The sequence below is a fragment of the Magallana gigas genome, chromosome 7 (genome assembly GCF_963853765.1).
Source record: "Magallana gigas chromosome 7, xbMagGiga1.1, whole genome shotgun sequence".
Classification (NCBI taxonomy): domain Eukaryota; kingdom Metazoa; phylum Mollusca; class Bivalvia; order Ostreida; family Ostreidae; genus Magallana; species Magallana gigas.
The window spans coordinates 7032838-7045398 of record NC_088859.1 but is presented as its reverse complement, the minus strand read 5'-3'; the positions used below and the strand labels follow the sequence as shown (position 1 = coordinate 7045398).

At 33.7% G+C, this 12561-nt stretch overlaps 3 protein-coding genes across 3 annotated transcripts; 1 reads left to right on the top strand and 2 right to left on the bottom strand.

The window, feature by feature from the left end:
* Positions 1-539: 539 nt before the first annotated feature.
* Positions 540-4237, bottom strand: LOC105322557 (putative ATP synthase subunit f, mitochondrial). Its single transcript, XM_011421328.3, has 4 exons — positions 4071-4237; positions 1431-1529; positions 1082-1198; positions 540-660 (listed from the first exon to the last, which is right to left on the bottom strand). The coding sequence occupies exons 1-4, from the start codon at positions 4168-4170 to the stop codon at positions 632-634; spliced, it is 345 nt and encodes a 114-aa protein (XP_011419630.2). The 5' UTR covers positions 4171-4237; the 3' UTR covers positions 540-631.
* Positions 4238-4389: 152 nt separating this feature from the next.
* LOC105322558 (uncharacterized) lies at positions 4390-6102 on the top strand. The gene is made up of 2 exons (XM_020064987.3): positions 4390-4531; positions 4674-6102. Exon 2 carries the CDS (start codon positions 4713-4715, stop codon positions 6054-6056), a length of 1344 nt encoding a protein of 447 aa, XP_019920546.3. The 5' UTR covers positions 4390-4531; positions 4674-4712; the 3' UTR covers positions 6057-6102.
* Positions 6103-7937: 1835 nt separating this feature from the next.
* Positions 7938-12155, bottom strand: LOC105322560 (THO complex subunit 4). The gene is made up of 6 exons (XM_011421329.4): positions 11809-12155; positions 11229-11381; positions 9920-10067; positions 9563-9680; positions 9070-9223; positions 7938-8560 (listed from the first exon to the last, which is right to left on the bottom strand). The coding sequence occupies exons 1-6, from the start codon at positions 12046-12048 to the stop codon at positions 8546-8548; spliced, it is 828 nt and encodes a 275-aa protein (XP_011419631.3). The 5' UTR covers positions 12049-12155; the 3' UTR covers positions 7938-8545.
* Between the last annotated feature and the right edge of the window lie 406 nt (positions 12156-12561).

The following is a 12561-nucleotide window of genomic DNA, read 5'->3' as shown; positions in this document are numbered from 1 at the left end:
TTACCCTCCCAAACAGGCACTATTTATATAATGTTACCCATTGCTAACGCTGAGGGTAATAGAACAGATTATGAACTGCGTCTAAATCAATCATGCGCGTTATGAAAGTAGCGATCATTGCAGAAAAAATTACTGAACCTGCTTACGTGGGTTACGCATTTTTTCTGCATTGTCTTGGAGAAAGGAGGAATCTTGGGATTTTTTCATACTACTGAATGAACATCATTTGAAGCCTGTGGTATTTGGGAATATTGAATAATATAAGAATTTTTTTTCAATTCAATTTCAATTGAATACGTGCTGCTTAAATATTTTGTAAAAGAGTATAGTTTGCTACAATTATGTATGCCCATAAGAGCAATTTCGTCATGATTTAATATATTTAACTATGTAAACAGTGACTTCTGTTGTCATAGCAATTTCAACATATATTATATATAGTTTCTACTTTGACTGATCAAAATTTCTATACTTGGGCAATCAGTGTATTCCAAAAATAAATCCCCCAACCAAAAAAAAACCCCAAAGTAAGACAATAATTAAAGCACTAGAAATTTATTTGAAATAATGATTCACTTGTGTAAAGTCTAGATAACATTTCCCTGATGTGAGGGTCCGACACAGTACTAGCTCAGTGGTATTTACCATCATCAAGATGACCTGTAACATTCCAAAATACACAATACAAAATCTCAGTCAAAAAGTAATATGTTGTGGTACTATTATCTTGTCATTTAGAAAACAGAAAATTAGTATTCATATAATGATCATACTGTTATTTCATTATTAAATAAGGGAATCAAAATTGTGAAGTGAACAAACTCCACAGTTTCAAAAATCTTCCCACCAGTAGATGATGTAATACTGGAGGGGTGATAAAAGGCTGATAAATGTGCATCAGCAAATTTATATGGCACTACGTAAGATATCGTTTGCCTACACAGACACTCGTTCTTGATTTCAAACTAGAATAATAATAAGTAGGAATAGGGAAGTTTTTTGGGTCCATCGAACAAGAAAAAGGAGTTATTAATGTTCGTGGATTCCTGTTAATACAGCTAAATACTCATTCATCACTTACGGTCATGTTTGTAGGCCCTAATGAATCCCAAGAAAGAAAAGAAGAGAGCAAAGTGGACAAAGCCTACTCCTTTACTTCCAGCAGAAAGATGGTACCTTCTTTGATGAGAGTATAATTCTACAACACCAAAAAATAAAAGTCAACATACAAATTTATTACAGTACCAGTACAAATACAAACTTTATCCTTTTGAAATAACTGTCTGAAATTAAGAACCCATTACAAAAAATAAACTCTCAAAGAGTAGATCCTTACATGAAAATTCATATTCTTAATTCTTACTAAACTTTTACAAAGCCATGATAAATGTTTGCATTCAAGTAACATAAGTACGTGTTAGACTACTTACTCCTGGAATAAAAGCGAGCTATCCCTGTTAGGGACATGTCTCTTCTATTAAGCCATTTAAACACCTCATTCACTTTCAAGGAAGAGAAAGGCTTGTCAGCTGAAAAATTATCATAAATATTAGATAATTATTGTTTTTCCCTGGAAAATAATAAATTGCACATTTCTTTAGTAGAGCACTTCATCCTATAAACATCATGATCAAAGTGCAAGCCATTGTCCAAGGAGGCCACAGTGAATAATAGAAAATATGTACAATGGTAGTTGTCACTTCTCTGCTTTAACAATAATAACCATCATGCAGTGAATTCTACAATTTATTTCAAGATTTGAGGTGATCAAACATGGTCAGGGGTGATCTAATCCAAGAAATTCGTGAGGATAGATTTGATCACCTCTGACCATATTTGATCACCTCGTGATATTCAAAGAATGATTTCTTATTACTTTTTCAGCAGTTGTATGATTTAATATTAAAATAGTCATTGATGAGTTGTATTGGGTCATACATTACAAAATCGATTGATAGTGTTAATAAGTTAAGATAGACAAAGACACTGGAAAATGTAAATATTTCAATGTAAAGCTGGTTGTGAATGTAAATGGTTACAATGGACCACTACACATTTAAGTTTACCCTGGTCAACAAGATATTTAAAATCCCTTGTTAATCTGACAGTACACTATGGGAAGAAATCATGTGCATCCTTGTCTAAATGAATACAATGAGGTGTACAGTTAGCCAAACAAAGAACATGTAAAGTCTTTTTTTCATGAAAATTATTGAAAAACTGCAATGTCTTAATATCTCTAAATCGGACAGAGTAATGAAAAGCTTAAGGTGAAAGAAAAGCTTAAGGTGAAACACACACAGTTTTTCAACTTCAACTTTATCATGCGGGTATTTTCATCAGTGTCAGGGGAAGTCATACCTGGAGAACCCATACCCTGGAAAACTCATACCCTAATGATATGGTACCCATTCTCTTAGAGAACCCGTACCTCTGAGAAATTTAGAATTTCCTGTTAATTCCAATTTCAATCATTTATACAAGGAGATGAAGAATATACAGTAGTAGGCTTTGCAAGTTTCCATAACGTAGATGAAATTTAAAATTAAAAAAAAAAAATCTATTTTAGTAAACTAAGCAAGAACTGACATATTCATTGTGTAAAGTTTAATTAGGTTAATTGGTAAAATACACAGATTTAGGTTTGATGGGGGCAAAAAAATCTAAAATTCTTTGGTTTAAATCCCACCCATGGTTACATTTTGATGAGGTTATAGTTATATTATCTCATAGAATCACAATTTTCTCTTAGAGTAGATACAATGAAATGTTTATTCACGTTTAACACCTGAACAATGTTTGCCTGAAATGTCATAAAAGGGAAGTCAAGTTTATAACATCTAATACCTTAGTATACATTTACATACTGGTACATACATATATTTGTATACAATTCCGTTGGTCACAGTATGACAAGACTGTGTAGTACACACAACTTTTTTTATTACTTTACCTTCTTGAACCCCCATTCCCAACAAATCAATTTTTATCAATAAAAATTTTTAATTATAATTGCCAGAAAATATATCAATATTCATACACTTTTCTAAGGTACAACTTTTCTAAGAGAACTTGTACCCAAGTACGACTTCTTTTCGAGGATCCGTACCCAGGTATGACTTCTCTAAGAGAAACAGTACCCTAATTCTAGGGTACTAATTCTCCAGGGTACAGGTTCTCCAGGGCAAGGTTTGACACTAAGGCACGTCAGACCGACTGAGTCTGGTAAACAATAGATCCGGTCGGTGTAAAATGTCTGTGTACTAGGCTACTGGGGCCCGACTGGTCGTGTGGTAAAAAATAAATGTGCACATAATTTTTCTGTAATTAAGATAAAACAAGAATAAAAGCTCTTTTTCCTAACAGGCATAAATTCTACAAACTACCGCAATTTATGTACAACGTATCAACATTTGTACGAATTGATAAACTCAAATCTTAATATGGTTTGAATGATTCATTATTGGTAAAGATAAACCAATGCAATTAAACAGGAACAAGTCTTTTAATATTTTATGTTTGTCATTACTTTTAGTCTATTTTTGTCAAAATTCGTCAGGGCTTACCATGGAAAGAGAGTCAGGGCTAGTGAAACATTGCTGAGGTAGCCAGACTGGTCTAATAATTCAAATCATGTCAAACCCTGCTGGGTACAAATTTTCTTTAGCATTCCTTTCATTTTGCTTGCAAAACTTTCATAGTTTTTATTTTTATGATCGTGTATTCAAACCTGACAAGTTTGGTATGTAAAATAGGAATACCATACAAGAAGTTAGCTGTCAAATGGTGAGCTGTGCCCTACCTAATGGTTTGACCACCAGATCATACAATCCTGGACGATTGATTTAGCCCAACTTGGAGTATGGATAACCAATTAAACCAGGTTAGTTGCTCAAATGGGTTATTAGTGCCCGTTCGGTATGTGTATTAAATTAACTATGTGTAAACAGGTAAAGCTATATTGCAAGTACTGACTTGGTAAAAATTGGCAAATACATGTACATGTAGTTCTATATATACAAATACTGGAATAGTATAAATTCTACGAACTCCGTCAGTGAAATACGTACGTGTTCCATAATATCTATCAGCCTGGTATGCACCATGGACTCGGGGGTTGTACTCCTTGGGAAAACCGCCTAAATTCGTGTTATTCAGAGCATTTCCCATGACGATTTCGGTTGTGTCGTCCTTGCTCTGCGGCGCCGAAGGTCAGTCTTGGTAAGTTGTACATTAACTGATTCCTAAATATATTGTTTTCTGTTTAAACTACTAAATATATTATAAGTGCAAAGTAGATAAAATGATTATATTGATAATTTTAAAATCTCATCGGAAATCCTTACCTCATTTTCAATATAGAAAATATTTCCATAAAACGACATAACTTAGAGCACTTTATCTAAAAATTCAAGAAAGATAACTCCCAACTCAAGACATCCAATCTTGCAGACAATGATGAAATGATCTAAACAATTTTTTTAACCAGGAGAATCCTTTAGCGTTGTATCAACAATGGCTGATCTGATAGGTATGCAAAAAATAAAACAGTTTTGATGTGATATTTGCCCTATTGCAGTTTTTTTAATTACAAAAAAATATTTCTCTAAAAATATGAATTTGATCATGTTCATAGGACAGTAGTGTTCAATTTTGCATCCTATTTATTTTAGGTTGAAATTTTCCACCATGTTAACTTTGTGACCAGTGATATGCATCAACATATGGAGGAGTGTTCATCGTTAATCTATCTGCCATCAATTGTGACCTCAAAGATCTTGAGCTATTTGTCATGGCAGGAAAAGATGGCTACAGTTACTGCCATTTCATCATGGAACGAAGCTCTAAGATCCACAGATGCATGGAGTTTTGTTAGATATGGGCCAGAATTAGAAGAAAATGTCTACTTTGCCAAAGCAAGCAGGGATGATTTTGTTACATGTTTAAAACAGTATGGAAATTTTATGCGATCACTGCATCTATGTTTTGGGTATTCTATAGAAAACTTTTCAATAGTCAACACTGGTGAACAGATTTTTATTTTGATACAAAAGAAGTGTAATAATCTAGCTGCTCTTCATGTAGAACAAGAAGTTCCAGAAGGATGCTTAGATGTGCATTGTTATTATTGGCCAGATTTTGTATGTGATGTAGTGAATGCTACAGCAGTACATTGCAAGTCTGTGAAATCCATCTCTCTCAGTCAACCTATTGTAAATTGGTCAGAAGATAATATGTTTATTTTTACAACAAACAGTCCTGCAGCTAGGAAAATCACAGAATTAGAATTGAGTTCCCTTTCATTTCTGAATCATGATGGAAAACTGAAAGAGCTACAGAACTTGACAGCTCTTAAGAAATTAACAATACGTAGAGAAAAAGTGAATAATGAAATTTTACTACATCTTGTGAAACACTCCTTACGGGAGCTTGTCCTGTATCAAGAAGAGGAGCTGTCTGAGGAGGATCAAAAAGACTTGGGAGAAGATTTCTGGTCAGAAGTAAAAGTGATATGCCCAAATTTTAAAACGGACCTAATTTTGAGATGCATCATGATTCTAAAGATTATATTTCCCCCTAATATGCCTTTAAGGTACTTGATATTGGATTTTTTGGTCAATGTCATGACAAAGGGCATTGTTGATCACATTTCTGATTGCTACAAGGACACTCTTCGTCGCTTCACCTACACAAACTCTTTCTTAGAAAACCAAGAGATGGGGGATTCCAGACTTCCAGTGGCTCTTGTTTCTCTTGCACAGAAATGCCCCAAGCTTGAAACCCTTGAGTACGGGTTTCCATTATCCAGCTTTTCCATAATACTGATTGCACAATCCAGGAAACTAAAGAGCTTTGTAGTTCCCTCAGTTGAAGTTTCATATGTTAGTGACATGTTCTGTGATAACATGACATCCAGTGAAGATGAGTACCTGAACTTTTTAAAATCTGCCGGAAGTTGTAGAAAAAATTTGGAGGCAACTGTATCTCATATACTTGGATATCAATGGACTTTGTTAGACGGTCAATTGAAAGTAAATGAAAGAATCAAATTATAGTTTTAGATTGCTGTGAAATATACATTAAAGTCAGTTCATTCATATATGGTGTAGTATTTATGTTTTATGATTTCATTGGAAACAACAATAATTAAAGTACTGTATACTTGAATAAAGAATTCAATTCAATATGAAAAATTAGATTTTGACCATAGCCAAGGGTTTGATGAAGCAACTTGGCTAGTGAAGATGTAAGACCAACTGCCAAAAGCCACAAAACTGCTTGTAAATCTTCAGCAGTTAGGGGTATTCCAATTATAATTTATCAGCATCTGAGTAATAAACAAAGCATCTCTTATTATCTTTATTAGAACAATAAAACAACTGCAATTCAATATGACAAGATGCAAAGGAGAAGCACATCTCTTGGAGATTAAAATCTTGCTTTTAATTTGTGGACAGATGTAAACTTAATGAAACTATAATAAAAATTTGCCAGTGTGATTTTATATTCTTGCGATTTGATGCAAAACAGTTGAATTGCAGAATTAAGTACATGTACTCGTGTAAAATATGGAATCTACAGTATGTATTTTAATTATCTGGACAGTATATTGCAGAGCATTTTTAAAATACACATACCCTTGATTGTTGTGATCTGAATGACTTAATTGTTAATACATGAGAGGCAAGTTTGGATTGAAGCAATCCAATTAAAACAAGATGTTTCGAATTAATCCGCTATCACTAAATTAGATGTTAAATGAGGACATTACCTTTGAGTTGTAAGCATCTTATTTTAATCAGATTGGGATTGAAGATACCTGTAAATGTAGTACGGCATATTTTTTCATGATCAAAATATGAGAAAAATTTCACTTCATTTCTACACTAAACATGTTATACAGCCAGTTTATTTCTGAATTCCTGATATCTTCTAACTCGATCATTGCCAAAAACCAGTGGCCACTCACAGACTGTGACCCTAATTATTGATTTTTTTTGTTGTAAGTAATTCATTGCCCCATTACAAAATTCTTTCATGTGAAAGAATCCTACCAATCATGTTAATGCTTGTACTTCCTAACAACAACTGCATGCATGCTCTCACAGTACCGTAAATCCGGTTTTTTTCCGTGTCACAAAATTTGCGAAAATGAGGGAAATGTTTGACTTAGTACATGTATTATTTGCCTCGGTCATTTCTTGCAATTCAAAAAGTTTTTTATACTAATTTTTAGCAAAAATACCGGACATATTTTCTTTGTGTTGCATAAAAAAGCGAAAATTAGATCATTGCAAAAATTACTTTATATACGGCATGACTTTCTATTTCATACCTCTAATGACTTGAATGACTTCATTGATAAGGCATATGGTCAGTAAGAATAAGCAAGAATGGTTGTGGGATTCTGACAGTGTTATCCAATATACATGTGCTTGTTTTGGATCAGTAGACTATACAAGATACAACAACAATAGTTAATTGACCCCAAAAAGCAGTATGGTTTCTACTATGTATGAATTTTGACAGCTTTAAAGCTTAGACATCTTAAAAAATCTGGTAGCGAAATACTTTACATGGGTCAGTATACCTGGCGTCTATGACCTTTTGAACTGAATGTCAATTGAGGTCAAGGTCAGACTGAACCTGAAGTTTATTACTTGGTTATTGGTTAAACCCACACATTCTACAGAATTTAATTAATTTAAAATCAACAGTTGGTATGGACACTGATCAGCACCAGTTGGACTAACGTGACATTTACCGGTACTGCAATAGTCTTTCCAACTGGAATGAAGGCCCCTCCAGTCTCAAAGATCACAATGACATTAGTAAACCTGTTAAAAATATTATATATCTGAAAACCTATGATAGTAACAGATCCATAAACTTGAAATCAATCTGAATGAATTCAATGAAAGAACAAGAGAATAAGGTTCTTTTTGAATGACAATTTATATACAAAACTCGGAACATACAGTATTTTTATGACATGTATGATGTAGGAAAATGTCAATGAATATGAGACAAAAATAAAAAAACTTCTTTTAGTTCCATAAAATAAAAAAAATTACAATTACATTATATTCAAATTCAAATTTTAAAAACAAACATGAATCTCTCTCATTATTTTTAAGCACCAGAAGAGAGGTGCATATTGAAGTGTAATTTAACTTCATATAAACCAAATTCACAGAATAAAAGTTTATTCAAAGTTTTTCCTACCTACATGTAGTTTTAAAACAGTACCTAAAAATACAAAGCTGAACTCCTATACTAAAAATCACATCAGTTCATGGCATGTTGTTCAATACATGTACATTGATATAACTGGTACACTACAGCATGTTACAATACTGACCGCGAATGTCAGATACACTGTCCTGTTAACAGGTATTGAGTCTATGCATGTATCACTGGCAGTCACATACAAACACAGTATCTGCAGGAGTTCATATACTCTTTCTTTCATAAAGCAAGAGTCTTTGGTCAATAATAATGTAGTGTAGTGTAGATGAATTGTCTAATGCCAGCTGCCTCCTCTTTAGTCAGTTTCCATCTACAAAAAACATTAATAATTCAGAGTTGGATGTTAAGTCTGCAATCCAATTAACATTTTTTTTTTCTCAGCTAAAATTCAGTCCATTTGGGAAATGCAATTTTGACATGGAGACCACTAAATTTTTCCCTCCCGAACATGTTTCTAGAAACTAGTAGATTACTAAAGGTACTGTATGTTTTGTATATTGTTTACATTTACACTTTTCAAATTTTACATTTGTAATAAATACAAGTATTCTTCAATCGGAAAGTTCCGGCTTGTTTATCTAGAGAGTTTACATGTACTCCACAAAGGCATAAAATCTGACCCATGCACAAATTTAAAAACATTTTTATGTCTAACAAACGAATTTTAAATTTTTAACAACTTTTTTTTTATTGACATTTTGTGTAAACTGTTAATTCTATATGCATACAATATATGTAACAGCCTAACAGGTCTATATCAGTTATGGCATTGGAATTTTATATCACCAAAAAAAAAGAAGAAAAAATTGAGAACATTACCTTTGAGTTGTAAGCATCAAGCTCTGCATCTAGCTCCTCTGCTGTCATTTGTGTTTTGTTGCTGCGTCCCCCTCGGCCTCTTCCTCCCCTGCTGCCTCCGCCCCTACCCCCACCTCTGTTTCCTCCTCCTCCTCGAGACCTGTTACCTCCAAACCTAATCAAACAATTCATACATGGGTAATTTTAGAGCAATAACCAACTTCAAATATATGAACACAAATTCAATATATGTATTATAAGTCCTTCTTTTTCTTAAGTTTTATACTTCTTGTTATATACAAGTACAATAGTATATAGCTAATAATATACATCAAAATTTTTAACTTTTTATAAAAAATGTTATAGAAGGGAATATAGTTATTTATTGATATTTCTTAAATCTATGTATAAAATCTTTTAATTGTAAGATCATTTGTAAAATGAAATTATTAATAGATCCATCTGATGAAACAATGATGTGCTGAGCACCTAAATGATTAAACGTACAACTTACCTTCCACCTGCACCACCTCCTCCTCCTCCTCCGCCTCCACCACCAGATCCACCCCGCCTTCCTATTCTACTTGTTGCTGACTCCGTGGCACCAATCAGTTGAATATTCATTGGCCTGCCTGGAAATTTCAACCAAATTAACAGTTCACATAAAGTATACAAATGTTACACTGCACCTGTATGTGTAATTACATTTAAAGATAATCGTGAACTATCTAAATATATTTTTTTTACACGACTTATCAGAGGGATTGAATGAGGGGTCCACAAATTACCATAATTTGGTTCTAACAACTTGATTGGAACAAACTGCAGATATATAGGCCTAGAGCTTGGCATAAAATTGTCTCTCACTTACCATCCAAGGGGACATTATTGTACTGAGTCATAGCTTTCTGTGCATCTAGGCGTCTCTCAAACACAACCTCTGCTGTTCCTATAGATCTCCCTGACTTGTCATAATGAACAGCAGCCATCTTCAGGGGACCAAACTCAGCAAATAACTCCTGTACAAAAGAATATAAAAATGATTAAAAAACATACTATTTATTGAATGTATTTGGCTCACCAGTCTTCACAACAAATTTTTTTCAGCACATGCCCTTCGGGCATGTAGACCCATCATTTTAACCCAGCCCATTCAAATTTTAACATGCCCAACTCGAAATTCTTATATTTACTGGTACATGTATGTCTTGTAATTTAGCAAACATGTATACAATAGGTTTAACTAAGACTTCAATGATTACGATTAACGCTTATTTGACAAGTCGTTCCAAGAAATTCAATGTAGACTGCACAAAGCAAGTTACGCGAATAACTTTGGTACGATGGAAGAAATGGCAAATAAACATATTGTATGTTGACAGAAAATATACACATGCCCTCTGGGCATGTAATTTGTCAATTTTTACATGCCCGTCTGCAAATTTACCAGGCCCCGGGCACCGGACTCCCGGGTTATTTCGAAGACTGCTCACTGTAAACAAAGTCTCATTTGCATGCATCTTGTTTACTAACGATTGCATGTTAATAATATAAATGCACAGCACAGTCGGCCACTTCAGTGAACAGTGTTATTGATGACTTGCTTTAGGGTCAATATTTAAACCCAGTTTCAATATCAATCATTTTTTCTGAGAAGTATGGACAAAATTTCATTGCGTAGTAGTTCAACAAATCAATAACGTAAACCAAATAGAATGTATATGAAGATATTTCTAATGAAATAATGCTAAGAACTAGTCACAATAATTCTTGAAAAAGAGTTGAAAATATAAAAAAAAAATCATTCAAAAAGAATCATCATTAGTCTGTTCTTCAAATTTATTTATTTAAAATTAGAAAACTGAGGGTCTAACCATCTTATACATCAGTTTAAAAGTGGTGACGAAGAGAAAACACTGCTGGCAAAACTGTGTTTCTTTATTTCAAAAATTAATCATATTGTTCGTTCACCCCACTTACTTTCTTGAACTTTACAACTATATTGTATATATGTAAATATGTTTGTTCTTCTTATGTACCTCTTGTACCATTATATGGTGTTGAGTGAAATAAACTGAACTGAACTGAACTAATATGAATCAATCTTGATAATAAAAAAGACACTTTACTATAATTTCACTAATAGTGTATATCTTTGAGGACTCTAACCACATTTATACCTGTATATCTGAGTCGTTCACACCAAAGTCGAGATTTGAGATGTGGAGCTTTCCATCTCCACTTCCACCTCCTACTCCACCTCCAAAACGTTTTACAGGGGCAACTCCACCATCAAACATATCGTGCTGCCACACATCTGGGATTTCTTTGGACTGCAATACAATTTCCAAAATCAGAATAGAAAATTGCAATAAATGCACAACATTCAAAGCACTTTATGCAGGTATCAGTTCCTTCATAGTTGTATTTAAGATTGTCAACAATTTTAATGACTTGCTGTGATTCTCTTTCTTTAGTGGTGAATATGAACTATATTAAGCAAGTATAAAGATATGGCAATAAACATTAAAACAGTGGTACAAATATTGTGAAACTGGACTTTTTTCTTCATCAACTGACTGTGTCAAAGAAAAATCCCTCAATCCTATATCCTTTAAAACATTACAACTAGATAAATATATATAAATATCTTAGTTTATATCATGTCTAGAACCAGTCAGTGACATTAGACAAACAGAAGAATTGTGTTACGTCATTGTTTGAAACAACGCATATCGGACGTTCGTTTCAGACTCTTACCCGACTGAATTGTGGAGATCTGCCTGTGCTAGCCCTTCTCTTCTGGATGCCGCCCCGGAACGCCCCTCTTCCTCCGCCGCCACGGTTTCCTCCCCGACCCCTTCCACCGCGGGGGCTTTTGTTGAACCTGCCGCCACCTCCACCACCACCGCGACCCCCTCCTCGACCGCCACCACGGCCTCCTTTCTTTTTGTTTTGTTTTATGATGTCATCTAGACTTAGGTCTAATTTGTCTGACATCTTGATTCAATACGCTTATCCTTATTTTGTTTTTTCAACAGTTTCTTCTGTCGCGTGGGTTCCCGGCTTCTATTTTTGATATAAAAATGGCGGCATCAATTGCATTATGGGTAAGAAATTTTAGATAGTTCGGGGCGCGGACGTTTCGGTACCATCTCGATTTCGGTTTTGAAATGCCCCCTGATTAAGATCAAAGTTCCGACTAATGAAACTAAAATAATAAAGCTAAAGATATAGCCAATGTCACTTGGGAAAATGTACAAGAAAAACCTTGCTTATACAATGACACGCGTTCAACAATATTTAATTAATTAAAGTAGGAATTCTACTATAAAAGTCATTGAAATTTTGATGTTATTTTTTCGGTAAATAATTAACTGAATTCCATAAATTAATGGATATGAAATATTTATACCTACAACATAATTATATTAATCATCATTTATGAATAACAAAGCAATAAATGGCACTGAATTCGATCAGTACTGTAAATCTTCACCGTGATACATTCAT

Bases quoted from the DNA above. Each gene is read 5' to 3' on its own strand.
- LOC105322557 (XM_011421328.3), bottom strand. From the start codon at position 4,170: ATGGGAAATGCTCTGAATAACACGAATTTAGGCGGTTTTCCCAAGGAG. The intron at 1,199-1,430 runs GTAAGTAGTCTA...TTGGTGTTGTAG, and splicing joins AGCTCGCTTTTATTCCAGGA to AATTATACTCTCATCAAAGA. The intron at 661-1,081 runs GTAAGTGATGAA...GGAATGTTACAG, and splicing joins TAGGGCCTACAAACATGACC to GTCATCTTGATGATGGTAAA.
- LOC105322558 (XM_020064987.3), top strand. From the start codon at position 4,713: ATGCATCAACATATGGAGGAGTGTTCATCGTTAATCTATCTGCCATCA.
- LOC105322560 (XM_011421329.4), bottom strand. From the start codon at position 12,048: ATGTCAGACAAATTAGACCTAAGTCTAGATGACATCATAAAACAAAAC. The intron at 11,382-11,808 runs GTAAGAGTCTGA...ATTGTATTGCAG, and splicing joins GATCTCCACAATTCAGTCGG to TCCAAAGAAATCCCAGATGT. The intron at 9,224-9,562 runs GTAAGTTGTACG...TTGTTTGATTAG, and splicing joins GGAGGTGGTGCAGGTGGAAG to GTTTGGAGGTAACAGGTCTC.